This window comes from Lagopus leucura, unplaced genomic scaffold (genome assembly GCF_019238085.1).
Source record: "Lagopus leucura isolate 7727_CA_CO unplaced genomic scaffold, USGS_WTPT01 Super-Scaffold_100002, whole genome shotgun sequence".
Classification (NCBI taxonomy): domain Eukaryota; kingdom Metazoa; phylum Chordata; class Aves; order Galliformes; family Phasianidae; genus Lagopus; species Lagopus leucura.
Window position 1 is genome coordinate 58,056,229 of NW_024962263.1, and position 22,792 is coordinate 58,079,020.

General features: G+C 41.3%; 1 protein-coding gene and 1 long non-coding RNA gene across 2 annotated transcripts in view; one reads left to right on the forward strand and one right to left on the reverse strand.

The window, feature by feature from the left end:
* Positions 1–13,149, reverse strand: part of ARFGEF1 (ADP ribosylation factor guanine nucleotide exchange factor 1) — an 84,143-nt gene extending 70,994 nt beyond the window's left edge. The window contains exon 1 of the mRNA XM_042869809.1: positions 12,919–13,149. Coding sequence (XP_042725743.1) covers positions 12,919–13,042 — 124 coding nt within the window. The 5' untranslated portion in view covers positions 13,043–13,149. The remainder of the gene's footprint in view (positions 1–12,918) is intronic.
* A 2,007-nt stretch (positions 13,150–15,156) lies between these two features.
* LOC122179196 lies at positions 15,157–20,758 on the forward strand. Its single transcript, XR_006178581.1, has 3 exons — positions 15,157–15,429; positions 17,343–17,511; positions 19,360–20,758. It is a non-coding gene; the product is annotated as an uncharacterized LOC122179196 (long non-coding RNA).
* The last annotated feature ends 2,034 nt before the right edge of the window (positions 20,759–22,792 follow it).

A 22,792-nucleotide genomic window follows, 5' to 3' on the forward strand; every position in this document is an offset into this window, starting at 1 on the left:
ATTTGTCTTTTTGACAAAGGAATCAATATTTCCAGGGAATCACTCACAGCAACTTCAATTCTGTTTCCACTGATGGATGAAAGTCTCACGAGAGCCTCTGGTGGCACACACACCACACACACACACAACTGAGACCACTTCTCTCCTCCACTTCCTCTCTCCTGCTTCTCATACTGATTAGTTTGCATGGAACAACAACTGCAAATTTTTCTGTGAGTGAATGAGTGTAACACAACTACAGGTTTCAACAGGTTGATTTTGCACTATCATATATTTATTCTTGTCAATCTTCATCACCTCATAATCCACCCTGAAACAGAATATGCCTTTATAAAATTTTAATACCTGCTGCAGAACAGAATAACTCAATACCTCTAACAACCAACCAGGTTGAGGTTCACTGGAATTGAAAAGCAGTGTAAAACTGGGTTTCCATACACTTATCTACATGTCACTGACTGCCTTACAGATATGCACCTGCCAAGTCTGTGCTGCTGCTTCCTCACTACAGTGCACACATGCATTCTGTTCTCCACCAGTTTTGTGTTATGCTACAATTCAGATGTGACAGTCTGACGTTCTCAAGATTTCCCACTCCCTTAATCCCCTACCACATTTTTCTTTAAAAACATGAAGTAGATTGATGCTAACATCTACTACTTCCCTTTCCTTTGTTAGGGATCAATAAAGTGCTAATGTTATACAGTTTATTAAACATTCAAGATTAGAGACTCTCTAGAACTATAATTCCAATGAGTTAATGACAGTTCTGATTTAAACTTCAAACTGGGAAAATCTTCCTACTCATGCCATCATACCAGTGATGATCCACTCTTACTCCATAATTTTAAAAACCAGCTAGTACAAACTACTGCTACATACACTGAGGATGCTCAATAATAAGTTTCACATATTAGCCAAGATACAAAGACAGCCTGAGGGAGCTGACCTTGTTCAGCGTGGAGAAGAGAAGGCTGCAGGGTGATCTCACTGCAGCCCTTCAGCACCTAAAGGGACCCTATGAACAGCTGGGGAGCCAACTCTTTACAAGTGTAGATAATGCCAGGATAAGGTGAAATGCTTTTAAGTTTAGGGAGAAAAGATTAAGGTTGGATATCAGAGAAGTTCTTTACAGAAAGAGTGGTGAGGTGCTGAACAGGCTGCCCAGAGAGGTTGTAGATGCCCTGTCCCTGGAGGTGTTCAAGACCAGGTTGGATGGAGCCCTGGGCAGCCTGGCCTAGTATTAAATGGGGAGGTTGGTGGCCCTGCATGCACCAGGCGATTGGAGCTTCATGATCCTTGGGGTCCCTTCCAACCCAAGCCATTCTATGATTCTCTGATACAAAAAGCAGTGACATCTCTGCTGTTACATTCATAAATGCAAGCATACAACTTACTAATTAGATGTGATAAGCATACTGAAATGATTCACAGAATAAAACAAATCCTGGCATATAATGTTGGTTATTCTAAGCCAGGCACATGAGCAGAGTTATCTCAAAGTTGGTGTTTATCTTGACAGGTTTATTTTGAACCTTTTGTTTTGTTAAAATAATAATAATAATCCAGAGTTGAAACTGACGAAATTAGATACGTAGCTATCAACTACCTGACTACAGGGCAGTCATTCACTATAAAACATTGAATGCCTACATGAGATTTCACTGTTAAGTAACCAGTAGCGTGAATTACCCCAGCATTCCCAAGCTTTATTTCAAATTTACCTCCAAGATCCTTAGAAGTTCCATTATTATTTGAAATGGTCAAAATATATGTAGTGCCCATTAAGTGGCTCGCTAGCATATTTCAGAAATGGTCTACAAGTAAAATCAAGAAGCAAAACAAATGACACTGCTAGACTTCTATTCATTTCAAGCACTAAAACTTTAAAGGTCATGTGAAAGTTCACATCTGACTTATGCTACTGATAAAAATCTGCTTGAAAAGCATTATGACACTTCCCCCTGCTGTAACTCCGAACGCTACAAAAATGGTGACGGCATATTTTCAAGATACAAGATAGCCACAGTTTAATGATTATCTATAAACTCTGTCAAACTACGCTTAAGAGAGAAAAAAATATCTACAGAATAATGAAGAAGTATGGACTTTGGTTGATCTTTATGTCTTTAGAATGCCCCAAAAAAGCTACAACCATGCCAGCTTTGTAATTTTCACCTTGAGCAAAAACTCCTATTTGTAAACAGAAGTTCAAGCTTTAAATCAGAAGTTCTGATGTGTGATCTTTCAACTGAAGCTTTCAAAGTGATCACGCTATTGTTAACGACCTGATTTCTTCATTAGATTCTGATACAGACAGCAGCTCAGACCAACATGAATGAACACAATAAATCAAAATACGATTATCTCAGTATTACAAAAGCTCCAGTGTCACCAGCAAATGCACATATCCATTAGATGATTAATCCAATAAAACCTTTACCCATTACCTCATTTTATCTGACTTAGAAGGAAGTATGTTTGAAAGGCTGCTTAAGTTAAGACAACTACTCATATGACAACTTTTCCTTCTTTTCTCAGGTTAAAATTAGAAGACAAGTGGAAGATACTTAAGAATAGTCAGCACCACTCAGTACTGTTAGGTCCATCCACACTGCACACTATGTCACACGGCCATACTTCTACCCATGCTTACTAAAGCTGTGAAGAACACAACTATCAAAGTGTTCAATTCAGTATTAATTGAAACCACGATTTCATAAAATGTTATGAAAAAATGTACTCACATTGACTAGCACAGACGATTTTTTTTTCCATGTAATTTGTTTGTAATTACTTGCACTTTTTACTGAACTTTAAGAGCATTGTTGGACATAGGATAAAACAAACTATTATGAACCACAACAGACCTTTCAAAACAACCTTCCCTGTTACACAAATAAATTACCTATCAGTAGAAGTTTCTTTGCATTTCAGAAGCCGGCACACAACTGGTTATTTCTAGGCAATCTATTTGCAGCCATCTTCCACCAGCAGCTAATGCTGATCATCACGGAGGCACCTACTAGGTTACATATAATCTGGGCTATTCATAGCTTTTTTCCCCCTTTCTTTAAAAATATATATGCATATAGTTATACACACACAGACAGATGTACACTGCTAATAGCCCCTAACTTGTTTTTTAAAGCCTTAAAATTACACTTTTCTTGCTCTTTCATACACAAATTAAAGTCCTTCATTTCACTGTGAGGATATTTCACCTTGACCCACACAGGGGGAAGGTTTTTGCTTTGAAGGGATTGTTATTCAAGTGGAATCCTGCACAGAAGCATAAAAAAAACCCCAGGGGTAGAGGCAGGAAGCCTCAATGCCATGTTACCTGCCTGAAGTTCAATACCGGAAGGACTGCAGAGCAACCAAGCAGACAGACTGCAGCTTCTGCTTTCAGGTGAAAGCCGGTGGATGAAGGATCAAACGGTCCAAACGCCATTTCTCCTTCCTTACAGAAGAGCATTAGGAACCCAAACACAGATTTTTGACTTGAGCTTGAAAATACAGCATGAAGACTCAGGGAGGGCAGGTCAAATTTATCTCCTCTTCCTTTCTGCTTCTCAGATACAAAGCTAAGGCTCCTTCAAACCACTAACCATTTTCCCTCCATTCACAACAAAGAAGAGAGACAACCTCAAAGGCGAAAACTATTTCTCCTTATTGCCAAATGTCTTAGTATTCTACATCTACTTATATGCACAACATGAGCACACAGTTACACAAAACAGTGTCATGTCTTAAATTACAAATGGAAAAAAAAAAATCTAAGAGTCTCATTTCACTGCAGGTAAAGAAAATGTTAATTGTATTTCTCAGACATTCAGGCAGTCTTCATCCAGCTTTCAAAATGCTACACAAATGCAGCTGCCCTTCTCTGGCAGTTTTACTTATTGCTGTTATAAAGCTCTGTTTCCAATTCAGAATAATGAAACAGAGGTTAATTAATTCCTATCCCCTTTCCTATATACTGTACAGGATGCAATACACACTCTTGCTGATGTCACTGTCCATTAGCTAAATGAAGCAAGCTAGGCTAAGACTCTGGATTTTCTAGCTTTCCTGAGCTCCAGGAACACTATGGCTTTTTATAAGGTGCTATGCTCTTGGTCTACGCAACAGTACTGTCCAGACTTTTACACACAATTTATTAACTGCATTACAAGTACTACTTTGTCATGGCATCACCAGTTTAAATCTGTAGCAGTTTTAGAATTAATGTGATTTGAAGCTATCAAAGAAATCAAACCAGCGACAGACACACTACTTACAGTAAGTAGTAATTTGTATTAAATTTACAGAACGGGTTGAAAAATCCGTGAGTGTATCTCAACGATATCTGTACAGCTGAGCCCTGTAGACTAAAATGCTATTTAACATCCTAGTAGTAGAGCCCAATACTTTCACCATGATTTCCAAAGTACATATATTTGTTCCCTCCAGTTGCTCCCTAACTGCAAAGCAGCACTGCGATACAGAAGCATGCTGGTCATTCAGACATCCCTGACAACTAACTGCTGTGAAATTGACACTCAAGATTCCCACACTCACACCAAATGAAAGCATAAAGCACTAACACATCTCCGCGTCCAGCCCCGCTCAAAATCTCTGCACATGAACTATTTATACACCTAGTCATACTTCTGTTGGTATGTGAAATGAACAAATAACATTCCCAAACCTGTTAAAATTATCAAAACATAAAGTGCTACAGACAATGAATGGAGGATTTGTATCATCAATGGAATGTTTTTTGTATTCATTTTCCTCTGCATGTAAAAACAGAGGTAAAATAGGGATTGAATAAACTATATTTGAATGAAAACATGTAGCATTTTCAAGTCTCTTAAGAACACCTTAATGTTTTTTCTGACCCAAGAAAATCACAACATGAAAAAAGATCTAGGGGCAGTAGACTACAGACACTTGAACACAACCTGATTAAGCAGCCTAACATCAATAACCACGCAATCTCATAATGGATAACATATATGATGCATGGGGCACAAGAAAAGTTGGGGGTAACAAAAGTAATGCATCCCAGACAGAAACTGTCAACTGGAGGGGAAAGGAAAGCTCACAGAAATTACAGCAGAGGTGTCCCAGCAGGAGAATCTCTTGGTTTGGGTAAAATTGAGTTGTTTAGGTGTGTATGTAATTCCACAATCAAAAGCCAGGATAGGAGACACAAATGCAATATGTAAGGCACGTATCACAAAAAACCACAACCAACCCGACTTATGTAATGCAATTAGAATGAGCTCTGTTTAGCTGAAAAATTAAATAACACAAGAACAGTATACTTGCAGAAGTCAGAATCTGGGCGAATGAAACAAGCAGTCACATGAAATTATCTAATTAGACGGGGCTACTGGCCATTGCTTTGGTAAAGTGTTTATCCGCTTTACAGTTTTTTCTTTCCAGGTCCACCTGAGATGCTGTTGAAAAACTGTGCTTTGTTCCAGCTCCAAAAATAATAATAAAGTCACAGGAGGATGAAATACATTAAAAGTGAGCAGAAAAAATATTTTGGAAATCTAATCAGACATTGCAACCAAATACATAACTGCTTTGGAATCCTTTGCTAGCAGGAGTATATTTGATGGCAGCTTAGAAAAAAGCCACAAGCAGCCCGCTTCACAAAATAAACTCCACTGGAGTGCAGCAATGGTCACCCAGTTCAGGAAGTTGTGCCTGAAGAGGCAAAGTTCAGTGGGCAGATGATGAAGATGGAGGAGGTGACATTCTCTCAAAACAGTATTTGTTTGGTAGGAATGAGTGTATGCTTCCTGTTAAACAGCACTTCTACAACACATGAAATACATGAATTTCTCAGTACAGTGCTTAAAAACATAACTTCACTTAAGCCCATGAAATCAAGTGCCAATTTTCTATTAATTTCCAAAAATCTTTCTTTTCTTTTTTTGGACTGGTAACAGGAAGTATCCAGTGGGAATATATTTTATAAAGTCCTGAAAAGCAAATCCAGATGCAAACAATCTCTGAAACAATTTTTCCTTGAATTAAAACAAATTTTTTGAAAGAAGAGACCAAAACACAACTGTAATGCTAATAAAAGCAGCACACTGTTCTCCCTCCCATGTCTAAATAGAAATAACAGATCTAGGAATCTTGACTTTTGTGCTTTTCTTTGTACGCCTCTTCAAGCATGTCTCAGATAATAAAATCCATCCAAAAACCAGGAATAACATTACCGTAAAAGCTGTTCCAGGTACCGAGTTAGTAAAACCCTCACATTCCCAATCCAGGCTTCGAAGATCCTCAACTACAGCATCTTTCTATGAGCTCATGTTTCTCAGGAACTCTCTTAACATCTCTTGCTTCCAACCAAAATCTCATTACCTACTAATGTGCCTGCACTGACTACAAAGAACGCAAAAACAACAACAAAAGCAATAGTATAAAGAAAACCAAACCCAAAAGCCTAGAAAGAAACACAAGCAAAATCCCCAGCATCAAAAGGGCTGGAAGCTAAGATGATTGGATAGAAGCAACACGACAGTGGGAAAAGAACAAAATAATCTGTCAATATTTATGCACACATATATTTTTAAGTATTAGTTTGGCAGTTGTTACTTCCAACAGTGTAAAGTTAAGAACTGAACAACACAGGCTGTGTTGTGTTTTACCAAAACTCACGCTGGTGGAGGGTACTTTTTTGGGGGGTTAGGGAGACAGACGTTAAATCTTTCTAAAATTCTTACCAACTGGTATTTTCATTCTCATTCATCACGTATCAGCTACTCCTCTACCTTGCTGGCACTAACATTTGGCCATTACAGTACTAATTACAGAGGTCATCCTATTCATCCTTTTAACAGTGTTGGCACAGTAGGTGATTTCTTCCAGTCCTTTGGAATTTTCACAGTGCCCTAAGACTTACTAGAAATCAATAAGGGAGTTCTGCCAGGTATTTCAAAATCTAGGGACTCAACATGCCTATTTATAGAAAGCACTTTCACATTTGCGCTCAAAATGGGAAGCATGACATAACAAATATCATCTACCTTGTCCTCAAAACAGTTACTTCCATTTGACACTCTCCTGCATTCATTAAGATATCCATAAAGCACATGCCAGGGATTCTGTTTGTTGGTATCAGTGAGATTTAAGTTCTGGTACTAAGTGTTTTTCACAGAAACTAAGCACACCAGCTATCATCTGTTCAAGTATCCTGTACCTATAAAAATCTCACAGAAGTGCTTTCTGTCTTCCCTGGTTGTTTAAAGAGTTTCTGGATATACTTTATATTAAGGCTTGGTTTGCCTAACAAGAACCTACTGTTTCTTCTTCTATTTACTCCAGGAAAGGGCATGGTAGCAGCTGTCAGTTATGTACAGAGCACTTCACGGTGCATACCTGCCTGACTAGCACAGCCAGAACACATATTTTGTGCTTGCAAATACGCATGGTGCAGTTTTGTCTCCTCAAACATATTAAAGCTTTTTCCTCAATTCTCTTTCCTCCTCTCCACCTGCAGTTGTGCTTCCTATCATTTCAGCACCAATGCTCCATCGTCCTTCTGAGATGAACATCCTGTTAAGTGTCCCCGTGATGCTCAGCAGTCTTTCCCAGACAAAAATACATACAGGAAATCCACGGCTCGATGCTGGAAATGTGAAACACTCTCTCCTATTTTAAAGTCAATCACCAATCTATGGCTGCCCTTCTTAGACATGCAGAGATCCATGCACAATCTCACTGCTCTTGCTTACCAGGCTCTTGGCAGCCTGCTTTTACTTTAAAGCACCAGAGACTTAAAAATAATCAACACCAGTGGACAGACAGGTTGCCCTCTAAAAAGACAAGACTTCTTCACCTTGGCCTTTGTGAGCCTTTGTGATTTTCAGGGGTTCCCCCAAAAACAGGAAAGAGAGCCAAAAAGACAGTGGCTGATATCACCTTGCTTAGCTGTCATGTAGGACTGTCACGTGGCTGACATGTTTAACAACAAACCAACAAAATACCATCTCAACCCTAACTACTCACTGAAAGCCTGCAAAAAAGGACTTGAATGTACATCTGATGTCAACAAACAACGTTAGGGTTTTTTTTTTCAATTTTGTACAACAAAGACCCACACGAATGGACGCTGCTGTCACATTGAAGAAAAAAAACACAACTAATGTAATAAGGCTAACAGGAGATGGGAAAAAATACAGATGAAAACCAAAGGAAAAGAGAAAAAGTTGACCATTACAGGAATAACACACCAGAAAAGGATATGCAAACAGATCAGCTAGGAAGGAAACTACAAAACAGGACAGGCATCTCATTGTAAGAAACAGATGCACATATTGTTGTCATATGACAGTTTCTCTTTCTAAGCTTTATCATTCCAATCACTGTTCTGAAGTAAGCAGAATAAATACACTTAAAAGCTGCCTTATATTACAAGTCCTCCAAGACTAGGTTTTAAAAATAGATCAAAAATCAATATTAGGACTTTCAAAATATCAAAAGGCTTTCATTCATGATGTATTTCAGAATGAAATCAGAGCTCCACCTGAAAAAACACCTGTTTTACCTTCTTTTTCTAAGACAAAAAGCAATTATTTGATACTTACTTCTCACCAACAGTTTTCTGACTCAAATACAATCTACCTTGTTTTCTACAAAAATATTTTTTATGTGCACCCTGCCAACCATTCCATTTCTCAAGGGAGATTAAAGCTTGTCAGCACTGCCATTCTACACAGCCAACAATTGATTATATTCACAACAACAACTCCCACCATACACCGCTTCTCTTAAATGAGCCCCATAAATCTGACATAAACTGCACTTTACACCTCAGATGGAGAAGGCAACCTGAAAAGCAGCCCATGTGGCCAACCAAACCCTACTGATACCAAGCTACATTTGAAACCTTTGCAAAAGTGCACAAGAACTCAACCACAAAGAGAAACCTGCTGAAGCCCAAGCACAGCAAGCAAGAGGACAGAAGAATTTTTTTTTCTGTTAAAATATCTTGATTTGCAATAGCAAAAAATCTCTATTCATCCCTCTTGTTTACTCTGCAGTGTGTTTCAGAAGAACAATTACAACCAGAAAATAAACTTTGCACGGACAATGGCGGCTTGTATATTGTGAAAATCAATGCCTATAGCACATGCAAACAGCAGACAATGGTACAATACCATGTCAATCTCCATCGAAAAGATCACTGAAAATTCTGGGTTTGCATCTAAAACGAACAACTGGATTTGATAAACGACAAAAGCAGTCTATCGAAAAGAGCATTATCCAAACTATAAACAGAAATTTTGCTCATCTAACACTCCTCCAGCCAAACTGAATCCGGAACACAGTAATTGTCTTCAAAAGGCATTTTTAACTGTTCATACTGAAGTTTGTCAATGCATGCAGCATTTGCAACATGTACATGCCTCTCAGTATTGGCAACTAGTGAGCTTACCTCCATTAGAACATGGCTGTACTACAAGACATTAGAAAATGATAGCAGGATGGGTAAAGAGAGACAGATAGAAATGCTGGTGAGGCTGCCCCAGGCCATTCAGAAATCTGTGCAGGCAAAGGTCAATCTTCCCACCCCTGAGGCTAGAGATCTATTCCAAACTTCGCTCGTCTTCAGAAAAACTAAGGTTCAGTACTTACTAATCTCCCACATATGCCTGTAATGTCAGCACAAACAGAACAGAGCTTTTACATCCACACTGCATAAGGATCCTGAATCCTACATCAGCAGGATGTTTGCCTGAAAGACTGCACAATCAGGGAGCATTTGAAGAACCTTTTAGAACTGCATTTCAGCCCTCTTCAGCTAACACTTTCAGAATTCCAAGCAGCACACGCACACTTCTCTTTAAAGTGCACATTAGTTACACATCTTTATCACTTCATATTTTTTGCAATTTGGAGATTTGAAGAGAACTTCTTGGGTCCCAGTCCGTGCACAAAAAAGCGCTCTTTATACATACAGGGAATCTGTTTTCTCAGCTAGGTCCTTCCAAGCTGACAAACTCAGCCTGGATTCTGACACAACACGCTGACAGCTTTTGTTCTTTCTATTAAAATTTTTATATCCAACTGAGAAGAGCTTTTTTCCCCAAGACCTTGTACGGACTGCACACAATGCAGTATGTTTACAGTAAACTTTCCTAGACTGTAACAGACAAAGAGCAGCACAACCAGCAGTGCAGCAACCTTTCAATCTAATCCTGCCAGCTAGATGCCTGATGCCTTGCAAATGTACAGTTTTAAAGCTAAACTCACTCCTTACACAGCTTGAAAGTAAGCTGCTATGCGCACAGAACAAAAAGTTTCTAATTACCCATATTTCATTAGGTGACTAGTGAAGGAAATGTAATGTTTCTTACACACAGAGAATGTCTTTCAGAAAAAGCAAACTTACACAAAAAATACATGAAACCTGGAGCTGACTATTCTGCATTAGCCCAGACAAAACCTGGTGGATAGAAAGACATGGGACGTCAGTTACTAGGCTTAATTTCCTCCCTATGTCACTACATCAAAATATCCAGCAAAAAAAAACACCAACAAACACTTTTGGATTAATAACAACTGTTAGTAGTTATGATATTTGATACAATAAACAACGTCTTATTATTACACTCATGCAGCTGGAAAAAAAAGTCCAAATAATGGAGTTTTCTTTATGTAAGATACTTTCAGGGAAGACCAATCAATTAAACACTCAGGCTGCAAAAGATGATGTTGGCTTGCGAATATGTAATTACTGTTATGATTTTTAAGAGCTACCTTTTACACAAGAAGCATTTAGGGGAAAAAAAAAAAAAAAGAAAGAAAACTTTAGAGTTTGTCACAGTTAACTTCAAATCCACTTTAACTCTAAAGCACCGTTTTACTGAATGTTTATCATTCATTTTACTGGTCTCTATAATCAAACAATTGCACAGGAATAAAAAACATTTACTCCTTGCTTAAGGTGGCCAGGAAGTGTCTGGCCAGAAAGTACTCAGAGCAGATACTATCTGGTCCTCCAGAGGAAAACGAAACTTATGCATTCGACTTCCAATTCTGCTAGAGCAACACAGCCCAGTCTTAATCCCAGCCAGCCTACATGAAAAATAGGGAGGAGGTTTACTTTTCTCCGAGAAGCTTTTTATAGTTAGATGTGAGCACTACTATTTGGGAGTTATACTTTGCCACTGTGGAATTAGGTCTCCACGATGCAAAAAAAAAAAAAAAAAAAAAAAAGACATACTACGTTCATAAACAATCACCAAATGTATTTCACTGTGCCATAATATAACATCACTGACTTTCTGATACAAATGGTAATTAACATCATTTCTGGCTTTTCTAAAGTAGATGACACCATTCTATGCACATTAGCTAATACACACATTTCCTTTACCCCTGCTTTGCTGTCTTTTATGCCCGCACATGATATGGTTGCTCTTATTTATGGCCCAAATAGTGCAATCAGACCAACAAGACGAGGTTTCACTGAGGCTGCAGCACAGCAACCACTGGGATGTGTGCTGGGGGTCTCCTGGCACAGATCAGCGCACAAGAGGCAGGCCGCACAACCCAAGGCTTTGCTTTGTCAGGTGCACAACAACGGACCATGCCTGGGAGGGATCCGGTGACACTTAAGGCAGATCTCCCTACTGAGAAAACAAAGCACAGCACAAACTCAAGGTGAGCACCAGCATTTGATTCTACAGATGACATCCAGGCTGAATGCAAACTCAGCTAAATAACAGAATATTTCTCCGCTTTATCTCTAACTTAATTATGCAGTGTAAGGTCAGTAGAAAAGCCAAAGGGATCTGTCAAAGCTGTAAGACTATTATTAATAAATTAGGGTAATAAATGAGTGATACAAGAACTTTTTCCAACATATTTGAATTATTAAGAAATAAAGAGCTGAACTACTGCCATTTCTCCTCCTGCATTTGACGGACAAAGCCAGAAAGCAGCAGCACTCTTTTTTTTTTTTTTTTTTTAATGAAAAATATTTTAAAAGAAAAATGAACAGAACAGAGAGCTTGAAAATACTTCATTTTTTAAAACAAGCGAGTTTCAGTATTTTCTCTTCAAGCAAATCAATTTGAACAGACATTATGACTGCACAAAAAAAAAAAAATCAAGAATTCATAAAATAATAATCCCCAAACCCAGAAGCCATTACACACAAATGGGAGGGATATAACCCATTTACGCATTATTTCAACGAGGCAGGCATCTCTCCAGAAGCGTTTCAGTAAACATGCTGTGTTTTTGCCGGGTTTTTTTTTTTTTTTTTTTTTTTTTTTTTTTTGCCAGGAAGCTTCGAACTCTGCCTCCCCCCGCACTCACCACCGACTCAAATTCCCCTTTCAGCTTTCCGGCTGCTGGATGTGTGTGCTTTGTACAGCCCAGCGCCAGCGTTTTTACGATGCTTCCACCCGAGTGCGGCGGCCACAGCGCAGACCCCACACAAACAGCGCACGGCGCTGCGGCGCTCCGACCCCTTCCCGACAGCCGCCTCCCCCCCAGCAGGGACGCGGTTAAGCTCTCCTCGCACACCTCCATCCCTCCTCCCCGCAGGCCCAGCCGCGGCCTGCCGTCATTGTCTGTCGCTCGCCACCATCCCTCGGTGTCACCTGCTCCCTCCCTGTCTACTTCCAGGTCAGCCCGGCGCCCGTCTCTGCCTATTCATCCTGCGAGCAGGAGGAAGAGGAAGAGAAGGGCCCGCCGCAGCCCGCAGCCCCGCCGTCACCCCGGGGCTCTCCGCTGACAGGCGGGAGGTGACGCGGCCAGGCCTCGGTCTCCCACCCCAGAAGCGGATCCCCCCGAACCCCACGCCTGCTCCCCCCAGCCTTTCGCCCCCAGCCCCGCTCCCCGCAGCCCCGGTATTAGGGGGCAGGCGGCCCGGCCCCGCCCGCGGCTCACCGAGGGCCACCTCGCAGGCTTTGCGCAGCTGGGAGTGATGCGCCTTCTTCACCTCCTTGTCGGCCAGGATCTTCTCCAGGGCCCGGGTCAAGAACATGTTTTTCGTCTTCTTCCCTTCATACATGGGCGCGATCGAGCCGGAGGAGGGCAGGGCTGGGGAAGGCAAAGGGAGCGGGGCGCCGGCCGCTCCCGCCGGCGGAGGACCGCGAGGAGCCGGGGCCGAGGAAGGGCTGCTCGCAAGAAGGGCCGGAGCGTCCCGACGCCTGCTCGGAGGGGAGGGAGGCTCGGGTGGGCCCGGGCAGCGGCCAACCCCCGCGGCGGAGGGAGAACGAAGCCCGCTCCTCGCTGGCCGCTCCGTCACCCCCGCCCCGTCGCGGTGCGCGCTCAATCCCCGCGCCGCCCCCGGCCCGCGCCCGCCTCCATCAGCAGCGACGGCAGCGGCGGCGGCAGCGGCTGCAGCGACAACCTGCCCTCGCCATGTTGGAAGGAAGCGACGTCAGAGCCGCGGCCACACGGCAGCCGAGCGGGAGGAAGCGGCGGCGGTGGGGGCCGAGGGCGGGCGGGTGGAGGGGAACGCTCTGCTTCTGCCCGCCCTGTGGACGCGCTACAGGTGGAGCGGAGCCGGGGGAGGCGGCGGGGAGGGAGGAAGGGACGGGTGGAGATGGCCGCTGCCACCTGGGAGCTGGCTGAGGAGGAGGCGGGGTGGTGGTGCTTCCCTTCCGGGCCACCGGCGCAGAGAGGGGAGGAAGGCTCTCCGGGAAATGCCACCTGCCCCGGCGGAACGACGATCAGATGTAGGGGAGCGGCCGTCCCCTCCTCGGTTTCGCTGTGGGGAAGCCCCCAGCCGTCCCTCAGGGAGGAGCGGCCGAGCGCAGAGGGCAGCACGGGGCGGCTGTGCCGGGCTTCCCCGCCCTCCTTCTCGAGGGGCGGCCGTGGCGCCGTGGGCTCTTGGGATGTCTCGCCCTCGTCTGTGTTTCGCGTGGGTGCTTTCGTGCTGCCCCTCCATATCGCCTTTGCTTTTCTAGTGCAGTGACTTCTATATTTTCGTGCCCTGTTAAACTGTTATAAATGTTTCAAAAATTATATTTTTGTTTGCTTGCATTTTGGCGTTTTCCCCTCTTGCGATGTGAAGGGGTAATGTCCTCCTCTTTGGTTTGGGGCCAAGAAAATCTCCATCTGGTCCTGACCAACAACATCAACTCCTGTGTGCAAAAACTAGGGTTATTTCTAATAAAACAGTAGTTTCTACTAAAATTTCTAATAAAACTGGTATTTAAAAGTAGAATCTGGCACTGACAATAGCTAGGTCGTAATTATAATTCTTTCTTGACCTTAAAGAAAAAGCAGTACTTCAGAATCTATCTGGAAATGGAAAGATGGGATCCCCAGATCTGCCTTTTTGGGCAGAGCTGAAGGTGGCTGGGCTGGGGAAGCCATCTTGGGCCTAAGAGCATTGGATGCTCTCTGGAAGGAACCCCACAGCTAACTTCGCTGTCTGTTCCTGACCAAAATACTAAGAATGTAGATTTTAGCTTTATAGAAGCACTGTGGGATCATTCAAAATCACATCCCCAAATGCACTGATGTTTGCAACGAATGCACAGGGGGATTTATTGGCCGTTTCCAGGTTATGTTGGTCTATGGAGAAGACTACATCTATAGCAGCATGGCTACTAGGCATCTCAGAAATTACTCCAAATCATTTATACAAGGGAAAATGTTTGTCAAATCTCCATTTTGTTCAGAACTTTTGATGTCAAAATGACCTCAGTCTCTCAAAATTGATAGCTAATGAACATGTGGCAAGAGTAAGAATTTTCACAGACTTGCTGGTAGTTTTTACACAAACCACCTGAGTCCACATTTCCATAGCAAAGTCAAAGCTTGCAAGTGTTATTTAGCATATGGAGTTTGCTATTGATTTTCACAGTTCATTTGGCAGAAATAGACTTGCAATTAGACTATCATGAAGACAATGGCTATCTGTATCTAAAGAGGGCACTGAGGACTGCAGCTATCTGTTCTGTTTATATTAATGTCTACTTTCTTATTTTGTACACAGGATGATTTTATGTGAGTATTTCAGTTCAGCATCAGTATTTTAGTTGGGTACATAGAATTGCTGCTTGGAATATCACACTACTGGAAGTAAAGGCCTGTCAAAAAGACACTGAATAGATGAATAGATATCAATGAATAGATTGAACTTCTTGTTCTGTTTTGATTTCTTAATGTGGTTTGAATCTTCAGTTTCTGCTCTCAGGTCAAACAACTGCCATTCAGTTCACTCAGTTTACAGCTTGGCACCACTGATATCCTGCATCCAAGTGCTAATCACAAGGCAACACCTGCCTAAAACCCGCAATAGTGTACAGCCAGTATGTAATCAAAGGACTACTCCTGAAATTATGCACAAAGATCTTACTGTAAATCATCTGTTGAGAATGTTGGCAAGCACTTTCCATCCAAGAGCTGAACCAATAATGGTGGAAATCACAGGGGAATAATGATGTAAGTATTGGCGATGGAAAGACAGTCCAGTGCCCTCATTTAGGGCCATGATAGGAATGGTTGTCATTTTGTGTACAGGCACCGAGTACTTTGGATAAAGTCATTAGTCATGCCAGCTTTATTTACCAGGGAAGCCACGTATTAGGATAATGTTTGATATAAAGACTTCTATGGACTTTGAAAAAGCATTGTGAGGTCAATTTTTTTTAGTGCTGGAGACTACAGGCCATAAAGGACATATGTTCTGCTGATTTGCTGATACATTAAAAATCTAGGGTTATATCTCTGTTGAAATGAGAATTAGAAAACACACAGGAAAGAAAGGCTGAAGGTTTAGAATATTTCTATCTTACATGGGTTCCTAACTAAACTAAAGATGGTATCTTACAGTCACAGGTGCATTGCAAAATGGTTGTTAGATGTGATGGTTTCACATAGATGCTGTTTTGGTTTCAGCATGCAGATTTCTCCTTTGCTTGTAATTAGCATCAGTCAGTGGCTGGTCCAGGGACTGGAATCATTGTAGCTGTAGATCCCAAATTTTTGTCTGGTAAAGTCCTGAAAGATACTAAAAAAGGAGTGATACTTGTCTTTGCTTCTGGAGCAACCTGTATGAAATACTATGTTTCCATTTACATTTTATTACCTCATAAGAGGCGTGTTGGTAAGCATGTGATGCAGCACAATTGCATCACTGCTTTGTTGGAGCCTTTATGATTAAACAACAGCACAAGAGAAAAAATGTATTTGAGCAACATTTAAAAAATTACTCATTACTTTTTTATTCAGAAGCTATTCAGAGTATTTTCAAAGCTATTTATAATGTTTCATGTATTTAAAATGTTATCAGTATTAGGTGTTTGTTTAGTTAAAAACTGTGGAGAATTTTTTGTCTGACATGGAGCTTGTAACTACTGCTTTTGGTAACTATGTACAGCAACTCCAGTGTAGTGCTTGTTTGAAAATGCTGAAGAACTAGAATTTAAGCTTTTACTTCAGACCGGCATTGAAAAATGGTACTAAAAGTGCAGTTTCATGCTTGGAACAAGCTGATCTATGAATGTTACAGCCTCCCAAAGGGAGCCCTTTCACCCCTTCTTGTGCTGATGCACTTGTGCAGCTCTGCAGTGAGTCAGTTCAGCTCACTGCTCCAGCTGGAAATCAGCCTTACAAGAAAATGCAGTTTTAAATGAGATCGGTGAACTGTTCAGTTTTATATGCACATTCAGTAACTCTTACACAACAAAGAGAGGGAGTAAATGTGATCAGAGATGGTGAGGGGGCTGGACTACTGCTCCTGGTGGCACTGAGTTGTTAAATCATCTTGATAAGCTTTGAAACAGCACATGAAAAGCTGGGCTCTGTTTGCTTTTAGCAAGATAAGACAGAGCTCCTGCTAAAAGATGCAATCGTTCTTCCTGCTCCTACCTGTATGTTTCTGCTTTCTTGGTCAGCATAAGCATTTGCATTGCCATGTTGTGAATTATATGTTGAATTATGTTCAGAATTTAATTAGGTTGAAACTAACCAGACAAAAAACAGAGCTTTTAAAAATACAGATATATTCCATACTCTGCTTCATCAAGCAGTCTCACAGAGGCTTGTTGACTCAAGGGAGGGGGTTACACGAATACAGGAGCAAGAAGAGGAAGAAGAGGTCAGACTTGCATTTTTGGGCAGCAGTGCCAGCATGAAGCATTGTTTAAACTGATGCTTCACATATGAATTATCTTCAGTATTTGAACTGTAAAACAGATGGCTCAGCACTGCTGTACATGAGACTTTGTGTATTGGGTGGATGGGTCGGTAGCTAGGAGCAGCGTAGCAGTGCTCCTTTAATCACAGTGGCTCATTGCTTCCTCAGTTGTAGTACGGTAATTTGTGTTTGCTTCCATTCTGTTCTCATCTACCAGATGCAGATAATCAGTGTGTGATGGATCAGGATCCAGCATGGATCCAGCACATATGAACATAGAACAGGAGAGAAGCTGTGGATGCTCCGCAAGCACCTGAGTGAATAAGCTTTCCAGTCTCTTACCAAATGCATCACCTGTGGTGCTTGATTATCTAACACAAAGACAGGTACAGAGAAAACATTTATTTCTTTCCCTTAATGGAGTCCTAGGCGAGATACTCTTATACAAATAAGTGAAGCATAATTCAGAATACCCAGTGTATTTGTTATGCAAAGGATCTTGATCTGTCCACTAAACTGTAAGAGATAGTCACTGTAAATGTGCTTGAACAATTTTAAGAGGGTTGTTTTGTTTTGTTTTAATATTTTTTATTCATGGGTAAATCCAGGAGCTGGAGCTAAGAATTCATAGCTTGCTCATAAGGTGAATATTCTAACAGGTTAAAACAGGCTGCAGTGTATCCACTGCAGCACTGAGAAAACAAATGGCAAATGTTTGTTACTGCAGGGAATATTAATCGATAGGTAATTCCTAGGTTGCTTCAAACCATTTGTACAGAAGCGTGAGACAGCCCTGCAGTGACACATAATGAAATAAACATCCATCACTTTCAGGAGGTTCTTGGAGAGTGACAAATCTCTTCCTGAAAGCGAAAGGGCTCTGACTTTTGTTATATTGAAACACATTCTCAATGCTATAGTTAAGTGAGGATACGTACTCCTAGTAAAACATGATATTTTTCAACTTGTGACAGCTGCGGGAAAAATGTCAGGTAGCAGTGAAGGGAAAAAAGAAAGCACCTCTTGTGGTTGCAAATTGTGGCTGGAAACTGTGGAAGATATCAAATGTTCCAGGCTATTGTTTGCATTCATGTGATGGGAAGCTTGTAGTGCTGCATTTGTTGAAGTGTGATCCATTTTTGCTAGTAATTTTTCTATGGGAATACATCTTTTTTCTAGACTAGAGGAGTTTTCAACAACTTCTTTCTTCAGCATTTTGCTCCTGCTATCAGATGAATAATTCAGATCCCAGCCTCCATGGCGCCTCAGCAAGCCATTCCCTAACATTGTGTGTGAAGGAGCACTACTAACTATTTTAAAGACGAAAGGAAATACATATATTTTTAAATGGCTATATAAGTTTTCTTTCAAGTTTCTTTAGTAGTTTTTCAAACCTAAGGTTGTGGTTATGAATAAATCAGTAATGTACTTCTGTGGGTATGGTATACATTTATTGTTGTATGTGAGGCTATGGAAATGCAAATATAAATTCATAGAATCACAGAACCATAGAATGGCTTGGTTTGGAAGGGACCTCAAAGATCACCTAGTTCCAAGTCTTTGCTATGGGGAGGGTTGCTACCCACTAAATCAGGCGCTAGATCAAGTTGCTTAGGGCTCCATCCAATCTGGCCTTGGATACCTCCTGAGATGGGGCATCCAGTTTCTTTGAGCAACCTGTTCCAGAACCTTTTCACCTTGTCAGTGAAAAATTTCCCATCGACATCTAATCTGAATCTCCCCTCTTTTAGTTTAAAACAGTTCCCCTTTGTCCTATTGCTATTTACCCACATAAAAAGTTGATTGTTCCTCCAGCTTATAAGCTCCTTTTAAGTATTAGAAGACCTCAGTGGGGTCTCCCCACAGCCTTCTCCAGACTGAACAAGCCCAGCTTCCTCAGCCTGTCTTCACAGGAGAGGTGCTCCAGCCCTCTTATGATGTTCATGTCCCTCCTCTTGATCTCGCTCAAACAGCTCCACGTGTTTCTTGTGCTGGGGGCCTTAGGCCTGGACACAGTGCTCCAGATGGGGCTTCACAAAGGCAAAGTAGACCCATTGTCGTGAGCCCTTGGTAATGGCAACTCTTTTTGTATGTGAATAATAAGAATACAAAGTGGTATCCCTACTGTTACAGCTTTCCTAGATTACTCTGTGAGTCTGGTTAATTAATTATCATCCCAATCACCTGTAATAAGAAGAACTATAGTATGGTAATGCCTATTTTTTTATTTCCAGTTTTGATTTAGAAATGGGAATATCTTGACTTGTGACAAGCGAGAAGAGCAACAAATTCACTGAAAATGATGACTCTCCTGCCCTTCAATCCTAGCTTCAGACTCCTGCATGTCTCTGTAACTGATGTGATGGGACCAGTGTAATGCATGCTGAGTTGTCTTACAAATTAGACGTTGAATAGCCTGGCTATTGGAAGCATGCAGCATTAGCTTTAACCTAATTTTTATGTGCTGAAAGACTTTCTTTCCCTTGATCTAAGGTGAATTCAATGTATCACTTTAGAACTTGTGCATTTTCAAAGGTTGATGCAGATCTCTTTCAATAAGCTGATAATAAGAAGGAATGAAAATGAAAAAGAAGAGAGAAAAATCAAATGGAATTCAGCTGCAGAAAATCTCCCTTAAATCTGGGAGTATGGTAAGTCAAATGAATGATAAGGATGGCTTCCAAGCATTTTAATATCCGTTTTGAAAGGCTTAGACGGAAGGATCATAAAAGTCACGTGAATTGAGGTGACAAGCAATGAGACTGGAGCAATAACCACTTCTAACTGCCGCAAAGTGATCTTTGAATCTGCCTGATTGTTTCCTCCAGCAGCTGCAGTGGGTTATTTCCTGTCAAAAATACAATACAAACCATGGGCTTAATGGCAGGGCGCTGCAGAAGGCTTGCATGAGGAAACTACAGGATATTAAAAGGACTTTGCATCCCTTGGAAAGATGCTAAAGAGATCAGGAGTGCAAGAAGTGTTCTGCATTGTCCAGGAAAGAAGGAGGAGAACAGATCGGGTAAATTACTGGCTGAAGGAATGGTGTCATGATCAAGGTTTTGGGTACTGTGATACTGGGCAGGCCTTTGAGAGACCAGGTGTGTGGGCATCAGATGGAGTGAGACTAACCAGATGGAGCAAAAGTGTTCTGGAGAGCAAGCTGGCTGGACTGATTACCAGATCTTTAAAGTAGATGAGGATAGAATTCCTCATGACAGAGAGAGGCCTGGTGATGCTGCCATTTTAGTAAACTATGGAGAAAAGCCTCTCAGTTCTCCAGTTGGATCTTGTGAGGTCTCTTCAGAGAAGATAACATTGCCAACAGCCTGACTTAAACTTTCTTGCACCATTCTAGAGATACCTGCACCTTTGGCTTTCCTCAAGTGCCTGTATGGGAAACAAACAGGAAGAACTAGAGATCTGTATGTGGTCAAAGGGCCACGATCTCATTGCAATCACAGACACATGTTGGGACAGCTCACGTGACTGGAATTGTGTCATGAATATCTGTGTCCTCTTTAGGAAAGACAGGTTGGTGAGGCAAGGTGGTGGAGTTGCTCTTTATGCGAGAGAGCAACTAGAATGTATTACTGAGCTCCATTTGAGAGGGAATGATGAACAAGTGGAGAGCTTGAGGGTAAGAGTTAAGGGATGACCTGCTGGCAAAGGAGCTCTGTGGAGAAAGACCTGAGGGTCCTGGTGGACAGCAGGTTGGCCATGAGCCAGCAATGTGCCCTTGTGGCCAAGAAGGCCAATGGTATTCTAGGGTGCATTAAAAAGAGCATGGCAAGTAGGTCAGGGGAGATGATGTGATCCTACCTCTCTACTCTGCGCTGATGAGGCCACATTTAGACTACTGTGTCCAGTTCTGGACACAAAAAGACAGGTATCACCTAGAAGGAGTCCAGTGGAGGGCCACAAAGGTGATTAAGGGCCTGGAGCACCTCCCATATGGGGAAAGGCTGAATAAGCTGGGTCTGTTCCGCTTAGGGAAAGAAGACTGAGAGGGGATCTGATAAATGTTTATAAATATCTAAAGGGAGGTGGGAGGCAAATGGATGAGACCAGGCTCTTCTCGGTGGTGTGTAGCAATAGGACAAGGAGTAATGGCCTAAAACTTGAACATAGGAAGTTCTGTACTAACATCAAGGATCTTTTGAGGTCGTTTCCAACCCCTGCAATTCAGTGAAAGATTTTGAATATGAATAATCAGAAAGATAAAATTGACTGGGAGTTAATGGCATTTCTTGCTTAGAAGAAAGATATTAAAGAAGACAGATATTAAAGAAGAGCCGTTGTACTGATTCATTCTGGGATCGTAGTTAGCTTGCTAAATATTTTCTAGGTGTGTATTCAATCAAATATCTATACAAAATGTTTTAATTTAAATATGGTATGTTTTTTCAGAACTGCGCTGGCAATACTCCCTCTGACATGGTTAAGGTCAAACAATGTAGATGCTCTGCTCTACTTAAAAGCCAAAACACTAAGCATAGGCAATCAGAATTTTTGCTTTTTTTGAGCAACCTACAAGAATGCTTCCTTAATCTTAGGGCATACTAGTCCACAGAGAAATAGGAAAAGCAAGGCAGACAATTGTGCATAATTTTAAAATGGTAATTCAAAACATTCTATCACAAAATGCATGATCCCATCAGAATTTTCCCCAAGTTTGTGGACATTTAATTTCATGGTTTCATTTCTTTTCATCATAGTGCTGGATCAAAGGTAGAAGATTAAAATCCAAATTGACTTTAAGTTCACAGGTTCTATATAAGAATGAGGCTGTGCCATTTGAAATTGGTGTGAGCTCTGTATGGAAACTGACTGTGCTCTGATGTAAAAATCAGACAGGTGACAGACTGGTCTTATATCCAGACTTTGTGTATTTGTGCGCATTTGGAAAATGTGATCAGTGTGTGCAATATAATATTAAAACATTTGAGTATATTTGCAAATCTAAACATTACTGCAATAATATGGCAAGCATTAATTCGTTTAAAAAATACCACAGAATGCAGGAATCTGTAGTCACTATTTCTGTATGTAATGCCTAATTTTGAGGTTATTTTTAGTATGTCATTTATTAGAAAGTATTTTGTTCACTCAGACAACTCTAGTAAATGTTTTACCATGAAGCTATGACTGCCTTTTGTTTTTCTTGCTCACAGTAAGCTCCAAGAGCTTATGAAGGTATTGGCTTTTATAAGAACAAGACTGGATTCTGCAGAGGAAGGCTGAGCAGGCTATGGCTGACTTGGATCAGTTGTTTACTAGTCTTGATTACTGATCATTTTCATCTCTTATAAGGCATCTTTCTCACTGTAAGTTCAGTGATCACCTTAAACTCAGTAGCCTTTAAATATTGTGTAATGCCTGCTAGAGGCAGGGAAAAGATAAAATTAGCAGACGAGAGTGCTTAAAGGCACGTCTCTCATAGATTCAGCAGGCAGCTGGTGGCCAGCCACTGGGTAAAATCTGCATGGCCTCACCAGCCCTGGAATCTGCTGCTTTCAGTGACAGATTTGGAACTGCCTCGTGATGGATTTTAAATACTCTACTTTGCTTGATTATTTATATATTGGCATGTTGTATATCTTTGGTACTGTTTGTATGTTGCATAGTAGTGTTTGTCTAACTGGAAAAAAAGTCTGTCCAGGATAA